Here is a 14,290-nt window from a genome sequence, read left to right as displayed (position 1 = left end):
GGTGGATTAGGGGTGGAGGAGTGGATTTTTCTAGTTGCATCAGCTCTGGTGTGACCTCTGACATTTACCTTTCTTTGTTCCCAGATAAACCAAACACACACAAACTAATTTTTCTGGCTTCATAAAACAACCAGAGCAGCCAGGTAGGTCAGGAGAAAACTGGAGCTTCGGCAAAGTAGACAGGTGGTGGGGGTAGGGGAAAGGCCCTTAGGAGCACTCCACCTTGGCAGGCTCCCCAGAACGGACTCTGGGTCCGGGAGGCCCTGCCTGGACACCCCGAGGAAGAGAGCCCTCCCGACTCTTATAACTAACTGATCAGGAGGCAAACCAGCTTTTGAGCACCTGTTGGGTACTCAGCTCTGTTGTGGCCAGTGGTAATTAAGTGCTTCCCGTGGGTCAGATCATGTGTGCTGAGTTTCACCGACATGTATTTCCCTTTTCCTTTGGAGGAAACTGAAATTTGCCCATAGTCATACAGCTAGTGCATGCTCCAAAGCCAGCGTCCTTCCTGCCCTTCCTGTCTTGTTGGTGGACCTGCTCCATCCTAAGGATGTGGTCAAGGTTGGGACTAGGTGTAAAGCAGTCAGCACAGGGGCAAGCACACCAGGGCTAAGGGGGAGAGAAGCAAGCCACCCAAATCAGGAAGCAGCTGGCCTTGCAAACGTCCTGCGTGGGCTGGCAGCTTGCTGGGTGACTGTACAAATCTCTGGGAATCTGAGTCTATTTCCCTATATACGTAACACCCGGCTACAGAAGGGGCTCTCTGGGACCTGACCATCTAAAACCCCACCTACTTTTCTAAACTTCCTTCCCATTCTAGTGGGCACCTCCTCCACCACCACTCCACAGATCATCAGCCCTTTCTGGATTCCTGAAATATCCCTAGTCCTGTCCTGTCTCCTGGCCTTTGCACATACTGCCTCTCTTCCCAATTGGTCCCGCCCTCACACTTCACATGTCTTGCACCTTCTCCTGTGTTCAGGCCTCCCTCAAGGGATTCTCAGGCACTTTGCCTTGTCATCATCTGACCCAGCCCCCAGTTTCCTTCCATCATAGAACTTACCCAAGTTATAATCCGTTATTCATGTTTTGTCTCTTCCATTAGGAAACAGTGAGGGCAGGGACCTGTGTTGTTCCCTACTGTACCCGCAGTACACAGACAAGTTCAGCAAGCGCCCGGTGAGTGTACCAGAGAATGAATGAACAAAGAAGTGCAGGAGGTGTCTCTGACCGAGCCAAAGAATAGGGAGGCCGCAGGGGCGGGGGCCCAGGGTCCCGAGGAGTAGCCTCTGCTGGAGGCTACAGAGTGTGCTCGTCCTGTACCGCCTCTGGGCGAAAGCAAATTTCAGAAGGGGGCAGGGGACCCCGAGCCTGGGCCAAAGTCCAAGTCCGCAGGGGGCTGCGCAGGAAGCTACTTATACCTAGGACCCGCAGCCGCCGCCTCCGAGCCCCACCGCCAGCCAAGGACAGGGAAGCCAGGTCAGTTGCGGGCCGGGTGCGGGAGCGGGGACCGAAGGGTCTAGGCGAGAGCCGCCTCGGAACTGGCAGTCACTGCGGCGCACGACCCTGGGACGTATAGCTCAGGGCTCCGCGAGATGCCGTCGCGAGCTCCAGGAAAGTGGCGCTTCGCGAGGACGGGGGACTACATTTCCCAGAAGGCCGGGAGGAGTTGGGGTCACAGGCAAAGCGCCCCGGGCGGCAGAGCTTCCCGGCACGACAGGGCGGCTTCGGGCGGGGGGGCGGGGGGCGAGTTGGCGGCGGCCGCGAGGCCCCGGCGTAGGCTCTCTAGAGGCGGCCCGGCTGAGAGCATCTGGAGGCCCGGGAGCGGAGCCCATGAGCAGCTCGGTGGCGGGGCCGGACTGCTGCGGAGGCTTCGGCAATGTTGACTTTAGACAGGTACTGATCGGGCCGCGCGGCTGGGGAGGCGGGGAGAGGGATCCCGCCGCCAGGTGGGTCTTCCGGGCTCTGCCGCCGCAGCCAACGCCCGGTGGGCGGGGCCACCCGTTACCAGGCAGCGGGGGCGGGGCGCGGTGGGGGCGGGACTGCGCGCTCGGGGGCGGGGCGCTGGCGTGTGCGCGCGTGCGCGCGTGCGAGAGGGATCGTGGATGTCACAGAACGAGTTCCTGAGATTTTGTGTGTGGGGGGCGGGGTGTGTGTGTGTGTGTGTGTGTGTGTGTGTGTGTGTGCGCGCGCGCGCGCGCGCGCCTCTGGGATTGTGTGGTCAGTTGCCCCAAGAATGTGTGCCCTGAGTGTGAGTGTGTGGGACTGGGACTGGGCGTGGAAGCGTGTGAGGGAGGCCACGCAGGTGTATTTGGGAGTGTGCGTGGTGGCAGCATGTGGCTGTGTGGGACATGGGAGGCCCCTGCCGCAGTTGCATCCCCCCTTCCCCGGGCTGGAGGCCAGCTCTGCAGCGAGCGGAGTTAAGAGAAGGGTTTGCACCCTGGCATCTCCACCCCCTGGCGCTGAGCCGGCTGCAGAGCGTCGCCTCCTTCCCGGGTGGATGGGTGGAAAGAGTTTACAGCCTTTCAGTGTTGTGCTAGGATGGGGTGGGATGGGCCCTGCTGGCTGGAGACCCAGCTGCCCGAGTCAGCCCCTTTGCAAAGTTATAGGCCAGAGAGTTTGTGTTTTCTTGCTGTCTCTCCCCAGACTCCCCCTTCTAATGGCTGTTCCTCTCCAGGGTGTTCCCTCCTGTCAGAGCAGCTTCCTTTCCACCTTTCCACCTTTCCACCTGTTTCACTTGTCAGCCACTCTCTAAGGAGCCCGGGAGATGTGCCTCTGCCCCAAGCGGCCTTTCTTTAATCTAGAGCATCTTCCCCCCTTTATTCATTCACTGATACAGCCAGTCTTTGAGAACTTTGAGAGGCAATAAGCCCAGAAGCATTGAACCTTCTCTGATGGGGGCAAAACTGGTCAATGTTTTAGAGAGTAGCTGGTGGGGAGGTGGGATTGAAATCCCTATATCTGTGAGGAGTTAACCTGCAATCTGAGACCCGAGTGATAAGCCAGCGGGGCCAGATGCCGTGGGTGGAGGGACAGCAGGGCAAAGGCCTTGAAGGGGGGGAGTATTTGTTCATCCAACAAAGAGCAGGCTAGCATCTGACCCTGAGAGAGTGCAGGATGACTTCAAGTGGATAGGTGGCCTCATGAGGATGATGTTATCCCATGGAATCCTTATGCTCTTTTTTTTTTTAATGTTTATTTATTTTTGAGAGAGAGAGAGAGAGAGAGAGAGAGAGACAGAGCGTGAGTAGGGGAGGGCAGAGAGAGAGAGGGAGACACAGAATCGGAAGCAAGCTCCAGGCTCTGAGCTGTCAGGACAGAGCCGGTCGTGGAACTCAAACTCGTGAACTGCGAGATCATGACCTGAGCCACAGTCGGACGCTCAACCAAGTGAGCCACCCAGGTGCCCCCTTACGCTCATAAACCGTAAATGGCCATCCAGGGATCTCTGGGCCACATGGTCCGTGGTGGGACTGCGATTCTTGTGTTCTGCCTTAGCAAGTGTTAGGAGTTTGGAATGCCAGAGGGACCTGGCTTAGGGGGCGGATGCTTCCTGGATGAATGACTCCGGGTGGAAGGGTGGGTCACCATTGACCTGAGGTGGGACGTCATTGAGCCAGAGGCCACCATGGGAGGGGGCATGCTAGGGTGCTGCCGGCTAATCTGAGCAAGGCCTGTGTTCTAGACCTGGCTGCAGGGGTGAGAATCAGCCACGGGGAGGGGATGATTAACTGGGTGTGTGTGGGAAGGGCTTTTCCGCTCTCTCCCTTCCAGAGCTTGGTGGGGCTGTGCGGTCGGAGAGAACGGGGAGTGTTTCCAGGGACAGGTCAGGGTGACCCTAGCTGACTAAAATTCAGTTTTTTCCACTGCTGTTGATACAGATAAGCTTCCTATTACCGAAGGATTTTTTTCTTAAAAACGACAACAACACAACATTACTATGTATTTGTCTTGTGGTAGTTCTCCTCCTTCAATCAAAATCTCTCTGTTTTTTTTAATGTTTATTTTTTATTTATTTTGAGGTGGGGAGGGGCAGAGAGAGAGGGAGAGAGGGAATCCCAAGCAAGCTCCACACTCAGCAGGGAGCCCGATGCGAGGCTTAATCCCATGACCCTGGGATCGTTACCTGAGCCGAAATCAAGAGTTGGATGCTCAACCGACTGAGACGCTCAGGCGCCCCCCAAAATCTCTGGTTTTAATCAGTCCCTGGCCCAAGTGAGCACCAAGGTTTCTCTTCACTCCATGGACATCTGTGCTAGCCCAGCACCATCCGATAGAAATAAAATATGTCCCGTTTATCATTTAAGCTTGTCTAAGGGGCACTTGGGTGGCTCAGTTGGTTAAGCGTCCAACTTCAGCTCAGGTCATGATTTCGAAGTTCATGGGTTCGAGCCCTCCCATTGGTCTCCGTGCTGACAGCTCGGAGCCTGGAGCCTGCTTCAGATTCTGTGACTCCCTCTCTGCCCTTCCCCTGCTCAGCTCTCTGTCTCTCTCTCTCAAAAATAAAATAAACGTTAAAAAAAAACAAACAAACTTGTAGCCACATTTTAAAAAGTAAAAAGAGGGGCGCCTGGATGGCTCAGTCAGTTAAGTGCCTGACTCTTGGTTTTCGGCTCAGGTCATGATCTCATGGTTCATGAGTTCGAGCCCCCTGGTGGACTCTGTGCTGACAATGCAGAGCCTGCTTGGGATTCTCTCTCCCTGTCTCTCTGCCCCTCCCCCACTGGTGCCCTTTCTCTCTCTCAAAATAAAATAAATAAACTTAAAAAATAAAAAAAAGGGGCGCCTGGGTGGCTCAGTCGGCTAAGCGTCCGACTTCAGCTCAGGTCACGATCTCGCGGTCTGTGAGTTCGAGCCCCGCGTCGGGCTCTGGGCTGATGGCTCAGAGCCTGGAGCCTGCTTCCCATTCTGTGTCTCCCTCTCTCTCTGCCCCTCTCCCGTTCATGCTCTGTCTCTCTCTGTCCCCAAAAAAAATAAACGTTAAAAAAAAAATTAAAAAAAATAAAAATAAAAAAAAAGAAATCAGTGACGTTACTTTTGACAGAACATTTTATTTAGCCTAATACCTGAAAAATATTATTTCGTCATGTGGCACACTGCAGGTTCTCAATAGCCACCTGGTGGCTGCCGTATTCGACGGAACAGGGCAGCCCTTGGGTACGACGCTCTTAACCAGCTAGTTTTTGTGCCTGTTCCAGCTGGTACGGAATGTTGGTTTTGTTTTTAAGTTCAAAAAGTCCCTCGTTGGGATGAGGAGTTGACCTGCTGTGACCTCACCGATCAAGGTTGTTCTTGGCCCTCCCTACCCTCCCTGCCATGGGATGCCAGAGCCCTGCTCCCCAGCCTGCCAGTTTGCTGTTCACAGGCAGGGACGCCTCCAGGACTCAGCAGATGGCTCCAGTGGGGCCTAGGGGTCCCGGCTTCTTGGAGAACCCAGTGTGGCAGGGCACAGTCACATGGGAGCCTCTCATGCCCTTTTCCTTTTTTTAAAAAAAAAATTTTTGTTTTTAACGTTTATTTATTTTTTGAGACAGAGAGAGACAGAGCATGAACAGGGGAGGGGCAGAGAGAGAGGGAGACACAGAATCTGAAACAGGCTCCAGGCTCTGAGCTGTCAGCACAGAGCCCGACGTGGGGCTTGAACTCACGGACCGTGAGATCATGACCTGAGCCGAAGTCGGACGCTTAACCGACCGAGCCACCCAGGCTCCCCTCTCATGCCCTTTTCCATACGGACTCACCTGCTCTCGTGAGCAGATGGATGGTGTCAGGTGTCAAGAGACGCGCTTCAGTTTCTGGATCTGTAAAATGGGGGCAACAGTTGTATGGTCCTCATTTGTGATACAGGAGCCCGAGTAAACCATTGGAGACAAAATCCCTGTGGCAGGTGTGGGATGTCTTGACTGCCTTTCGGGGAAGATGCTTGCCTGCAAAGAAATTGTTTTTAAAGAATCTTTTGATGGTGGGGCACCCGGGTGCCTCAGTCATTTGAGCCTCTGACTCTTGTTGATTTCAGACCTGACCCAGGGTCGTGGGATCAAGCCCCGCGTTGGGCTCTGCACTGAACGTGGGGCCTGCTTAAGATATTCTCTCTCTCTCTCTCTCTCTCTCTTTCTCTCTCTCCGCACCTGGGTGACTGAGTCCGTTAAGCATCTGACTCTTGGTCTTGGCTCAAGTCATGGTCTCTCAGTTCGTGAGTTCGAGCCCCACATCGTGCTTGCTGCTGTTAGCGTGGAGCTTGCTTGGGATTCTGTCTCTCCCTCTCTCTCTCTCTGCCCCTTCCTCACTCATGTATGCACTCTCAAAAATAAATATTTAAAATATTAAAAAAAAGATTCTCCCCGTCAAATGAAATTTTTAAAAATCTTTTGATGCTATTACTTTGTTTAAATAAATATCAGTCCATTTTATTGGGTGACTTATTTTGTGAAGTTCCCGAGGACATACTTTTTATCTTCAGTATTTTGGATCAGTCAAGACAGGAGGGTTGGGGCTTTTTTCTGCCCCCATTGTAACCTTGGAGAAGTCATTTAAACTCACAGAACCTCAGTTTCTTCTGCTTCTGTTGAAATGATCATGCAGCTCTTCCTTATTTGGCTGCTAATGTGGGAATCACATTGATGCTTTGATTGTTGAACCAGCCCTGCATTCCGGGGGTGACTCAGGATCCTGATGTGTTAATCCTTTGTATATGTTGCTAGATTTGCTTTGCTTTGTTTTATTGTTCAGGATTTTGGTGGCTGTATTCATGAGGAGTATGGTTTGTTGTTTTCTTGTGGTGCCTTTGTGTGGTTTTACTATTAAGGTAATGCTGGCCTCTTAGTGTGAGTTGTGAAATCATCCCTCTTATACTGATTTCTGGGGGAAATTGTGTGGTTTTGGTGTTATCTCTTCCTTAAATGTTAGTAGAATTCATCCAATGAAACCATCAGGGCCTGGAGCTTTCTTTTTTGGAAGGTTTTTAAATGTGAATTTATTTTCTTTAGTAGATATAGGGCTATATCTTGAATGAACTTTGTTGGCTTATGTCTTTCCAAGATTGGACCATTTCATCTGAGTTGTTGACTTATGGGCATAAGCTCCTTTATTACCCCTCTAATGTTTGTGAGGTCAGTAGGGGAGGCCCCTCTTGTATTCTCGGTATTGGTAATTTGTGCCTTCCTTTTCCCTTGGTCAATGTAGCTAGAGACATTTTTTCCCAAAATACATGTTTTGGGTTTGATTTTTTTTTCCTCTGTGTATTTCTGTTTTCAGTTTGATTGATTTTTGCTTTTATTTTTTCCTTTTGCTTGCTTTGAGTTTAATTTGCTTCTCTTTCTCTATTATGTTAAGAGTGAAGCCTATGTTACTGTTTTGAGCCTTTTCTTTTTCATCAAGATAACACTTATCTCTTAGCCCTCTGGCCCGCAATTTCTGATATTGCATTTTCATTTTCGTTCAGTTCAAAATATGTTAAAATTTCCCTTCAGACTTCCCCTTTGACCCATGGATCATTTGGAAGTGTGTTCTTTAGCAAATATCTGTCTGTTATTGATTTCTAGTTTAATTCTGTCATGGTTCAGGAGCATTCTTTTATGCTTTCTGATTCTTTTATTTATTAAAAACTTTTTTAAGTTTACTTATTTATTTAGAGAGAGAGAGAGCACAAGTGGGGGAGGAACAGAGAGAGGGAGAGAAAGAGAATCCCAAGCAGGCTCCACGCTGTCAGCACAGAGCCTAAACCACGAGATCATGACCTGAGCTGAGATCAAGAGTCAGACGCTTAACTGACCGAGCCACCCGGGTGCCCCCTGATTCTTGGACATTTAAGATTTGTTTTACAGCCCGATTTGGTCTGTCTTGGTGAACGTTCCCACGGGCCTGGGAAGAATGTGTTTTGCTGTTATCGTGGGACGTTCTATGAACGTCAGCTAGGCCAAGGGGTTGACAGTATTGTTCAGGCCGTCCTCGTCGCTACTGATTTTCGCTCCTGCTGCTCCTACCTGCTCCCTCCTGCTTCCTAGCTGCTCCCTCAGTTCTGAGAGAGGTCTCCAACTGTCACTGTGGATTTGTCTGTTTCTTCTTTCAGTTCCGTCGGTTTTTTCTTCATGTGTCGGCCTCAGTTTTTAATCTGCAAGATGGGCATGTCTCACAGTGTTGTCGTGTGGACTGAATAACACAGTAATAATAACTAACATCGATCCGACTGTGCCAGGTGCCAGACACGGTACTAAATGCTTTCTTCGCATTATCTCATTTAATCCTCCTGACAGTCCTGTGAAGGAGGCACCGCTACCTCAAAGCTTATGGAGGGCAGGATACCTGGGTGGCTCAGTCAGTTTAGCACCAGACTCTTGATTTTCTCCTCAGGTCATGACCTCACAATTTGTGAGGTCGAGTCCCGAGTGAGGCTCTGTGCTAACAGTGTGGAGCCTGTTTGGGATTCTCTCCCCCCTCTCTCTGCCCCTTCCCCCACTTATTCACACTCTCTCTCTCAAAAATAAATACATAAACATTAAAAAAAAACAAAGTTTGCTAGGGCTCGTGGGGGGTGGCTCAGTCAGTTGAGCGTCCGACTCTTGATTTCTGTTCAGGTTACCATCTCATGGGTTTGTGGGATTGAGCCCCACATCAGGCTCTGCCCTAGAGTGCGGAGCCTGCTTTCGCTGTCACTCTTTCTCTGCCCCTCCCTTTCTCTCTCTCTAAAAAAATAAATAAACACACAAAAAAAATAAAACAAACAAACAAACAAACAAACAAACAAAGCTTACTGAGGGCACTTGACTTGCCCAAGCTTATGAAGGGTTTGTGGAGCCCGACCAGGCTGGGATGCACCGTGTCTTAGGACTGTGCTCTCTGTCCTGCCTCATTAAAGCCACGGCTGGGTGCCCGGTAACTTCCCAGTGAAGGTCAGCTGGCTTATTGTCATGATTACTCTTAATATATGACACTTATTTAAATAAATGTACTCAGCAGCATCGGCCTAGTGGGGTGTGTCCTGGGCCCTTGAGGGTGAACGGAAGAAAAGGGGTCTGCAGCTCACGATCACGTAGCGGAGTTGAGAGGGCACCCAAGGTGAGGCGAGGGCCTTGAGAAGCCCGGGACCCGTGGATGCCACTCCCAGGCCCGGGGCTCACTGATGAGGGTGCACGTGAGCCGCCAGAGCGGTTTTGCACTTGGCCCGGGACACACGAGTTGAGTGAAGCATGAATGAACATCTTCCCCCTTCCTGAAAGGAGTTGCGGATTTGGGGGAATTAGAGCAGCTGCTGGCCATTTCTTTTTGTTGTGGGATTTAGGAGCGCTTCAAATGCCAGCTGGGGGCTACCTTTCTTGGATCCGTGTCCCCTCTCTACCTTTTCCTCAGGATGACTGTATTCCCGGAGGGCCTCTCCAGAAGAGGCGAGATGTCTGCCAGCAAAACAGAGGGAGGGGACAGAAGAGCGTCAGCCTTAGAAGCACCCTCTGCACCTCGTACTCTGATACTCGTTCTCTCCTCTGCCCAGAATGTGACCTTGGGGGCTAGGGGCAGTCTTGTCACCCCTACGTCATCAGAGAGAAACCCTGGGCTGAGACTGGTCACGGAAGGCCTGCCCAAGTGGTCCTTCCTGGACGGTGGGAGTACCCTGACCCCAGCCCAGATTGTGAGCTGCCCGGAGACCTTCTTCTGAGCCAGATGCACCCCCCCCACCCCGCCCCCGCCCCATGCAGAGGAGCTAAAACGCGGTTGGGAGCCTGCCTGAGTATAAAACTTCTTTGAGGAAAAAGACTCCAGCACATTCATTCTTGTGTCAGACACAGGGCTCTAAGCAAAAGCTGCCCAGTAAATGTTGCCCGAATCGACCGAGAACGCCAGGGGCCCGCGGGGTCCCCCGGGAAAGGCAGCCCCCACCCTCACCCCGCTCCTCCTGCCCTTTTCTGTCTGTGGTGTGTGGATCCCACTTGCGATCGATGTGACTTTGACTCTCTGGGCCTCTACTGTTTGTTTGGATGTCACAATGTGACCCTGGGTGCTGTTGACCTGCGGCGAATCCTTCCCTGAAGTGTCCTCAGAGCCTGTAGGCAGTACAGTGAAATTGCCATGAGCCGCTTCCTTGCCGACTCGTAGCGTTTCGGGAGCTGAGCCCATTCGTCCGTGACCTGAGTGGAATTCTTCCACGGTTGGGTAGGTAGCGCCTCTCCTCTGTTCAAACACAGAGGTCTGCAGTCTGTGACCTTGGAGCCGAGTTCCATTCTTAGAATCAGCCGGTAGAGAAAGCCAGGATTTTTGCTGCTTTAACAAGATTGGGGCAGGGACGGGAGGGGTGCGGGACCCTCCCCTTAGTCAAGGCTGCCCACTTGTGTGCAGGGGTGACCGAGGGACCAGGGACCCAGGACGCTCCTGATCTGCTCAAGTGTGACCCGGGGTGTTTTGTTCTTTTCTGCTGATCCAGTTTTAGGAGGGAGGTCCGCCCTTTCAGGTGAGTTTTGGGAAGTGACGACAATCAGGAAAGGACCTTCAGGTCTCTGGAGTGGGAAGCCAGAAGGGCCTCCCCTCTGCTGCCCGGAATACCCCTGTGGACCATTAGTCATTCTCCCCTGCTGAGCAGGCCCTTCTCCAGGCAACGCAGATCCCCCACTCTCAAGGTGACCGAGGTGACTGGATGCTTCCTTCCCAGCAAGACAGTTTGACCCCAGGGCACGGAGACCTGGGTGGGAGCCGAGGTTTCGGTTTTAACCCGTTCAGCCCTAATTGGGGGATCCTGCTTGATGTTACCTGCTGCCAGCTTCGGCAGGTGTTAGCTGGTTAACCTTTCAGTACCTCAGTTTCCCTTCCCTGCTTCAGCTCCCACAAAGGGTGAAAGAAAGAAGCATATTTCTCCTGCTCCTCTGCTGTGTCTCTTTGGGAACGTTCAAGACTTTTGTCCTTGCCCCACCGGCAGCAAGCAGTGGCTGCAGCACTTCTGAGTCCCAACAGAAAGCCCCAGTTTCTGTCAGGAATCCGGAAGGGCTGATCTGGCCAAGGCCTGGCTCTGCTCTCCTCCTGTGATCTGGGAGCTTCTCTGAGCCTTTGGCTTTCTTATCTGCAAAGTGGGCATTACGATAGTGCTTGCCGGGATGAGGTATGTGAACTTTAAATAAATGCTCTTTGATTGTGGTACCTGGCATCGTGAAGGTTCTTGAAGGAGGTCTTAGTCCTCGGACCGCCGCCCAGAGTAGGGCCTCCCTAGTAGATGCTCAGAAAGACATGGAGTTGAATCCTTAAAAATATCTGCCGCATTTCCAGAGGACGTTGTTTTCCCCCAAGGGCCTGGTGGGGAAATAGGGGACACAGTTCCCAGTTCCCAGGCCGAGGCTCTTGCTCACTTTCCTCCCTGGGGAGGTGTAATTTACACGCAGTGAAATGCCCAGACCTTAGTGCCCAGTTGGAAGGTCTGACACGCAAGCTCCTGACTGGCTGTCCAGGCTCTAGTTGAGATGGGGAATATTTCCATCACCCCAGAAAGTTCCCTGTGCTCCTCCCAGTCAGTGCCCCACCTTGCTTCCCAGGCGGTCACAGTCCAGGTGGCTGCGCCTTCTTAGGCCTGCACTGAACCACCGGTCCGGCTCTCTCCTGCTCAGTGTCCCCAGGCCTGGGTTTCCAGCCGTGAGGCCCTGGCCATCGTCTGCACCCTCTCTCCAGCTACCTGGGACTCTGCTCTGGCTTGGTCACGCTGGCACAGGGTCAGCCCATGGGACGGGAGGCGCCACGCTGAGGGCACGCCAGGTTTGCCTGGGACTTTGGGATTTCTTGTCCTCAGCCAGCCACTAGCTCGCAGCAAAAAGTGATGAGGAGCTGGGAATCCCAAGGCAGCGCAGGCTGTGTGGGCATGGAACGGGGCCCTGAGAATCACACCCGCAGATGACGCAGTTTGCCTATCCTTGAAATGAGGATGCTGATGATGGCGGGGGAGAGGGCTGGAGGGAGGGCTGTGGGAGAGGATATTTTACTTCTCGGTACTTCGTGAGAATAGACCACTGCCAGCTGCAGACCCTGACTGTTGTTCTTTTCATTGTCATGAGCAAACGCTGCCTTAACTGTGCTGGAGGGCAGGCGAACAGGAGCAGAGGGTTCTGGCTTAGAAGAATAGTGGCCCTAAAAGGGAGTCTGGCTAACAATAAAATCCTTGTCTGTCCCGTTGCCGTATGAATTCCCGTGGGAAGTGTCTGCTCTTGTGAAAGCTAGCAAGGGTGAAAAGTACATTTCACGTGTCAGGTGTGCTGGCCCTAAGCTCCGCTGTTTGATGATTCAGAGGGCAAGCCTGGGTCTTAGAGGACCTTTTGTGGGCAGCCGTGGGTGGATGGATCGTGAGGACGGCTGGCTTATAGAGTTGATAAATGGGGTGAGTAGTATCTGGAGGGGACGATGGGTAGTGGAATTCAGGGAAGGGGGGGTCAGGACTTCAGGACTCCTAGTAATCCCTGGTGCTACACACACCTCCCACCCAGCTGTACACCCTAGGGATGGGCAGGCCCCACCTGGGGAGACTGACCTGTCTTGAAGAGATCCCATCCCTGGGGTTTCTGAGAACCTGAGAAAGCCCTACCCCGCCCCTGGTCTGGCCAAACCACCTCCTGCCAATGCCTGTGAACACTGCTTGATTTCCCAGTGTAAAAGATGCCGTAAAAATATTTCCGAAGCGCGGCGTCTGGGCGGCTGGTGAATCTGCGGCCTCAGAAGCAGAGGGATCCGCCGGCCGCCTGCCGGCTGTCCACCGGCAGAATCTCCACGGTGGCCATTTGGGCAATTTCCTGCCTTCAGTTTGAAACCAGGAGGGAGGGGATCGGAGTCCCAGGAGCACAGGCAGCTGACCTGGAGTGCCCCTTAGGGATGTACCTTTAGCCCCTGCGTTTTGCTCGTGATGAAATGAGAGCCACTCGTGGAAGATACAGAGAGGGAGGAAAAAAATGGCCCTTAGCCTGGAGGAACGATTATGCTATAGGGACAGATGACCGAATCCTCATAACAGGGTGGACACTAAGGGCACAAAAGAGAGGGCCATGGGTGAAGTTAGAGGAGAGGCTCCCACTGGGTCTTGAGGGATGAGTAGGAGTTTGCCTAGAGGTGTCAGAGGCGTGGAGAGTATTTCAGACATGTGCAGACCCATGGTAAAAGGGTCTGGAGCAAGGTGTTTGGTGTGAGTGATAGGGTGGGGCAGGAAGGGTGGCAGGTGAGATGGACGCAGGGGAGTTCATCGCCTGTCAGTGAGCGCTGGGATGGGTGAGCCCAGGGCAGGGGAGGAGGCCTGGGGATCAGAGCATGGCAGGAGGTGAGGCATGGGAAGCTGGCTGGGGCTAGAGTGCCCCAGCCTGAGGGCAGTGGGATCAGTGGGGTCAACGGACATATCGGAGTCATGGACGAGAGGCGAGAAGGGTCAATGACGGGCAAGTTGTGGCCGGGTGTTGAGGGTTGAGATGGGGACCGGGGAGGAGGGGCAGTGAGGCAGGTGCTGCTCCGCAAGTGGCTGAGCAGGCCCAGAGCAGCAGTCTGGTGGCTCCCCAGACCAGCTCTCCTTCCATCCCCCCCCCCCCCCCCCCCCCCCCGCAACCCCACCCTCAGCCCCATCACAGACTCTCAATGGGCGGGTCCTTCCAGGCCCGGGTGCTTGATGAATGTTTCTTTTCACACAGAAGACAAGAACGCCCTTTGGTTCAGTCCCAGGTTCTAGAGGCTTTGGGGCTGAGGGTGGGCAGCCTGTTTTGAGGCCTGTTCTGGCTGTTTTGTCCTTCATGAGTGGCTCCGCCTCTCCTGGCGTGTGCTCCAGGGCAACTTGGAATTTCTGTCATGGCCCGAGGCTTCATGAGGGGCCCGCCCTGAGAGCTTGGTACTGGCGCAGGGGGACCTCTGACCTGGGAGCAGACGGAGGAGGAAGCTGGAAGGCAGGCCAAGGGGTTTCCGGCCTCGTGGGTGTTGGCAGCGCCCGGGGTGCCCAGAGGCTGTGGTCGCTGTGAGGCCAGGGTCTGTTTGAATGTCACCCTTCCCCGTTCGCTGAGTGGGTCCTCCTGCGTCATTTATTAATAATGGGCTTGTGTGCCCGTGTGGCCACTTTGCCCCTCAGTCACCTTATCCACGTGTTTACTTAGTGGTGCCTTTGTGGCTTTGCTGGTTCATTCATTGGGTTCATTCATTCTTAGCTTTGCCCTTGGCCTCGTAGAGGTGAAGGTTTGCCCTTGCCTGGGAAGGATGTGCCAGGCCGCGTCCTCCATGCTCAGTGACTTTCCAGAATCTTCCCACGCCACACTCTTGGGCACTGTCTAGATGGCAGGCTGAGTTAGGCCGGGAGAAGGGGGCT

The 14,290-nt window shown here is 53.3% G+C and overlaps 1 protein-coding gene across 2 annotated transcripts in view; it reads left to right on the top strand.

Annotated features, from left to right (window-relative positions):
- The first annotated feature begins 1,814 nt into the window (after positions 1-1,814).
- Positions 1,815-14,290, top strand: part of PEMT (phosphatidylethanolamine N-methyltransferase) — an 84,304-nt gene continuing 71,828 nt past the window's right edge. For both annotated transcript variants that reach the window (XR_007459364.1, XM_049638010.1), the window contains exon 1: positions 1,815-1,896. Coding sequence is in view for 1 of the 2 variants with exons in the window: in XM_049638010.1 (XP_049493967.1) it covers positions 1,834-1,896 (63 nt within the window). In the remaining variant the exon portion in view is untranslated. The remainder of the gene's footprint in view (positions 1,897-14,290) is intronic.

This window comes from Panthera uncia, chromosome E1 (assembly GCF_023721935.1).
Source record: "Panthera uncia isolate 11264 chromosome E1, Puncia_PCG_1.0, whole genome shotgun sequence".
Classification (NCBI taxonomy): domain Eukaryota; kingdom Metazoa; phylum Chordata; class Mammalia; order Carnivora; family Felidae; genus Panthera; species Panthera uncia.
This window is presented reverse-complemented; position numbering and strand designations above follow the sequence as displayed.